At 36.1% G+C, this 4,977-nt stretch overlaps 1 protein-coding gene across 1 annotated transcript; it reads left to right on the top strand.

The window, feature by feature from the left end:
• Positions 1-291: 291 nt before the first annotated feature.
• LOC139850318 (tetrahydroberberine oxidase-like) lies at positions 292-1,884 on the top strand. Its single transcript, XM_071839903.1, has one exon. The coding sequence runs from the start codon at positions 292-294 to the stop codon at positions 1,882-1,884; it is 1,593 nt and encodes a 530-aa protein (XP_071696004.1).
• Positions 1,885-4,977: the final 3,093 nt, after the last annotated feature.

The following is a 4,977-nucleotide window of genomic DNA, read 5'->3' as shown; positions in this document are numbered from 1 at the left end:
TACATCTTACCTCCCCATACACCACGCATGTGGTATTGGGTTTGGTTGTTTTTATTGTTGTAAATAATGCCAAATGACAACATACCAAAAGACTAATCATAATATCTAAAGAACCAAGACCCTCTTTCAGAAAAAAATGACTCGATCAACTGACCACATAAAACAATATTGAATCTTTGAGTATATATAAACAAACAGAACACCCCATGCCACCTTTGTTTTATACTCTTAATTGGCTCTATAAATACCCAAACGTACCCTTTTGCATTCCACAAAATCAACCAATCAAAAATGTCACAACTAAGTACCCTAATTGTCTTGGTTTTAACCTTTTCATTTTCCGAATCTTTATCCACCATTCATGATGCTGTACCAAATTCCAAACATTTTATAAGCTGCCTCCGTTTCAACTCAAATGATCATTTGTCTCGACTCGTTTACACCCCAGATAATTCGTCGTTCCTACCCATATGGCAAGTTGCTATCAACAATCTTAGATTCAATAAATCATCCACTCCTAAACCATCCATTATCGTAACTCCCCACAACGAAAGCCAGATCCAAACAACACTTTTATGCACCAAGAAACACGGATACCAAATCAGAATCCGGTGCGGTGGTCATGACTTCGAGGCACTCTCGTCGTCTGCTAGTGTTCCGTTTGTCATGCTTGATCTCAACAACATGAGGTCTGTAGACGTGGACGTTGCAAATAGGACCGCATGGGTCCAAGGTGGCGCCGTGCTTGGTGAAGTGTACTACGCTATTTCTCAAAAGACCAACACTTTGTATTTTCCGGCTGGTCTTTGTCCCACGGTCGGTGTTGGTGGGTACTTGAGTGGTGGTGGCTATGGACCACTAATGAGGAAATATGGTCTTGGTGCTGATAATGTTGTGGATGTTCGGTTCATGGATGTAAATGGAAATATTCTTGATAGAAAGTCAATGGGCGAAGATTTGTTTTGGGCAATTCGTGGTGGTCGAGCTTCTAGTTTTGGAATTGTTCTTGCTTGGAAGTTGAGGTTGGTTCCGGTGCCGGAATTAGTAACCTTTTTCTTGGTGAATAAAACTTTGGAGGAAGGCGCGACGAATATTTTTCATAAATATCAATATGTTATGCCAACTATTGATCGGAATTTGTTGATAAGAGTTCAAATTAGCAGCGAAAATACTAAACATGTCAAGAAGAAAACAATACGAATGTTATTTTATGGAATTTATCAGGGAACAATTGACACTTTGCTTCCATTAATGGACGAAAAGTTCCCCGAGCTTAACGTCACAAGAGAAATATGTGAAGAAATGAGAATGGTCCAAGCGAGCCTAGTATTTGCAGGCTATCCAAGCAACACCTCAACTGAGGTTCTTGCAAGCCGATCTTCAGTACAAAAGCTCAACAGTAAAAACAAACTAGACTATGTACGTAAACCAATCCCCAAAAGTGGGCTCAAAAAGATATGGAGGAAGATGTTTGAAAACGACATATCAGAATTTGTGTTGGTGCACCCTTTTGGAGGAAAAATGGACGAGTACTCAGATATAGCAACTCCATATCCTCATAGAGCTGGAGTGTTGTACCAGTTTCACCAAATGGTTACTTTTTATGATCAAACTTCGGACACAACGCCAGTATCGCTACAACGTATAAATTGGTTGAGAAGCTTCAATGAGTTTATAACGCCTTATGTGTCAAAGAACCCAAGAGAGGCGTATTTGAACTACAACGATCTTGATTTGGGTGTTGGAAGTGCTACTTATAAAGAAGCAAGTGTTTGGGGTGAAAGGTACTTTAAGAGACACAATTTCAAGAAGTTGATTCGTATCAAGGTGAAAGTTGATCCACACAATTTCTTTAAGTATCTTCAAAGCATACCAGTTTTTTAGCTTAGAATTCTATTACTCTCATGCAAATGATTTTTAATCTATATTTTATTATCTTTATTTTACATTTTGATTATAAGCACTGATCTAAAATGCTTATACTCAAAGTTGTTGATATGAACTTAAAGTTGTTAAAAGAGTTGTAGCCAATTAAAGTTGATGGATTTTGTACATTGTTAATCATATTTTGTTGACAGGTTATTGTATTTATGTGCAAGATTAATTGGAACAAGACTACTATCATACTGTCTATAACTCTAAACTGTATAAAGAAGATAAGTCTTTGTTCCTCAGTGTATTTATAGTCTTGGTTACCAAAGAGAGGAACACTTGACTTATACAGAACACACTACTAGAAAATGGTCCTTTAGGGACGACTTTTTTTGGGAATTCGGAACGACATGTCGTCCCAGATGACAAAAATTAAAAAATGAAATTTTATTTGGAGACGACATATAGGGACGACATGTCATCCCTAAAAAAATGGCGTGAATTTTTTTGCTTTTTGGAGCCAATTTTTGACATGAAAAATAATTAAAAAAATAAATTTTCTTTCGGGACGACATGTCGTCCCTAAAGAAATGGTCAAACTTTTCGCAAAAAGCTGCACAAGTTTTTGTCATTTAGCGTATTTTTGGGGACGACTTCATGTCGTCCCTAATTAGGACTTCCCTAAAAGTGATTTTTCTAGTAGTGACATGCAGGGGTGTGGCCTTTTCTAGTTTTATCACATTGAGTAAAAATTGTTTTGAATTCAAATTGTAAATCATCCAATATGATTTTGACATAAAACGCAAAGTATGTTCAGTAAGCCCATTGTAAAACACTACTATATAAATACATGTTATAATGTTAATTGGTGCAAAGAAAAAAGAAATCAGAGAAGAAAACTCTTTCGCTTTTTAATATTAACTGTGTACAATAAAGTAATGATAACATGACAAGAAATTACTCGACTTTTTTCTCAGTTGGTCCCTCTATTATACCCCAAATTGCTAGTTTGGTCCCTCGATTTTTAATTTGGCAATCAGAGTACCTGAGTTATTTTGATTTTGCAATTGGCGTCCTTCCGTCAACTGGACATCCAAATCGAACGTTAACTCCCATCACGTGAGTTACACGTGATGGGTATTATCGGAATTAATTTTTATTTTTTGGTATTTAATAAACCCAACGGGTATGGTCCACCACTTTCATCCACCTCTTTCCACTCTTCTCAATTGAAACCCTAGTTCTTTTACATACCGTATTAATCTAAAATTGGAGCTAAAAATCGTTAACAATGGAATGCTGGTGTGGTCGACCTTGTGTAATTCGAATTTCTGGCACTGAATCTAACCCTGGACGTCGATTCTATACTTGTGAAAAAAGGTAAGAATGTTTATGTTGATTCGAATTTTATGAAATAATTAACAAGATGTTAGCATTTCATGTTTCTGTTGTTGCTCAGATCACAAGGTGCGACTTTTTTGCTTGGTATGATCCTCCAAATATAATGAATGCCCTAGCTACACTTATGAATGCCAAAATTGAAGTTGATGAAAAGCTTAAAGATGCAGAAAAAAGAGAGACGAATTGGAAGATGATGTGTATACTTAGCTGGATTGTGTTTGGTATTTATTTTTTCAGTCATTGAAATTGTGGTGTAGTTTGCTTGTTTTGTGAAAGCATGTATTTTGTACTTTGTAGAATGGTAATGGTAATGGAATGAAGATTGTTTTGTTCAATTTTGCATCTGTTTTTTTTCTGTATTTCAGTAACCAAAAAACACAAGACAATACAATAAATTGAAACTAAAGTCATACATTGTAACCAAAAAACACAAGACAATACAATACATTGTAACTAAAGTGATATAAAAAACATAAGCATTACCAAATGTCATACATTGTACCAAAAGACTACATAGTACCAGTTACCAAATGTGATACCAACAAACCAACAACATTGTACCAAAATGCTTAAAGTTACCAAAAGACAACAACACACCATAATAAAATACTAACATTGTACCAAGTTACATAACAAGTTTTAACTAAACATAAAACACATGATAAAAAACAAACCACCACCAACATTCACATCTTCTTCTTCCCTTTTCCAACTGCCATTGTCTTCTTTGAAGGAGATAGCTTTTCTTTCGCTGTCTTTTTTGTCCACTTGTTATCCACATTCCCACTTCTTTTCTTCTCACCTGTACATCCTCTCTTATTGTGTCCATAAGTACCACATGTGCCACACTTCTTTAGCTTGCCTATAAATATTAACAAAATAAATACCATATTAATTGAAATGGTACTAGATGTAAGTAATAAATAAAATGAACATACCTTGAGAGCTAAGTTTACCACTATCACCAATGTCATCAACCACATTTTTTGACAACCTTCTTTTCTTTTTTGGACGACCAGGTGTGGAAATATTCTTTGGTGATACCAGTTTGAACATGCCTTCTGCCTTTGGCCATAAGCTTCTCCCATTCAATGGCTCAATGGTATATTGGTAAGTGTTGATCCATGTATTTAACAAATACACTGGATGAAACCATGTTTCTGGTTCACCAGTTTCCAAACCATTTTCACACATGTTATAAAACACTGCAATTGCATGCTTACAAGGTAATCCTGTTAGTTCCCACTTTCTACAAGCACATGACCTAGTCTCCATATCCACAACATATTGATTAACTTTTTCACTCACTTGGTACCTTTGATTTCCACCCCATAAGACAGTACACTGGTGAGCCTCATATTTGATTTTCTCAAACAATTTGGTGGCTGCAGGTGTTAAAGGGCCATTAGTCTTGGAAATGTTGATCTTTACATTAACAATTCTTTTCATGCAATACTCTCGGATGTATTCTAAAGCTGTAACTATGGGTTTGTCACGTGCATCAACTAACCATCTGTTGAAACACTCACACATGTTACTGAGCAAGACATCTGATACAGCCCTTCCTGTAAAATGACTCCTTGCCCACTGATGGGCAGGAATTTTAGCTAACCAAACAAAAGCTTCATTATCAAACTCCTTCAATTGTTGCATAGCCTGCTCAAACTCAGGAACTGTTGTTACACTGGCACATCTCCACAAGTG

This window comes from Rutidosis leptorrhynchoides, chromosome 5 (assembly GCF_046630445.1).
Source record: "Rutidosis leptorrhynchoides isolate AG116_Rl617_1_P2 chromosome 5, CSIRO_AGI_Rlap_v1, whole genome shotgun sequence".
In the NCBI taxonomy this organism is placed as follows: domain Eukaryota; kingdom Viridiplantae; phylum Streptophyta; class Magnoliopsida; order Asterales; family Asteraceae; genus Rutidosis; species Rutidosis leptorrhynchoides.
This window is presented reverse-complemented; position numbering and strand designations above follow the sequence as displayed.

What these genes read in the sequence shown, in the direction of transcription:
- LOC139850318 (XM_071839903.1), top strand. Translation starts at nt 292, where the DNA reads ATGTCACAACTAAGTACCCTAATTGTCTTGGTTTTAACCTTTTCATTT.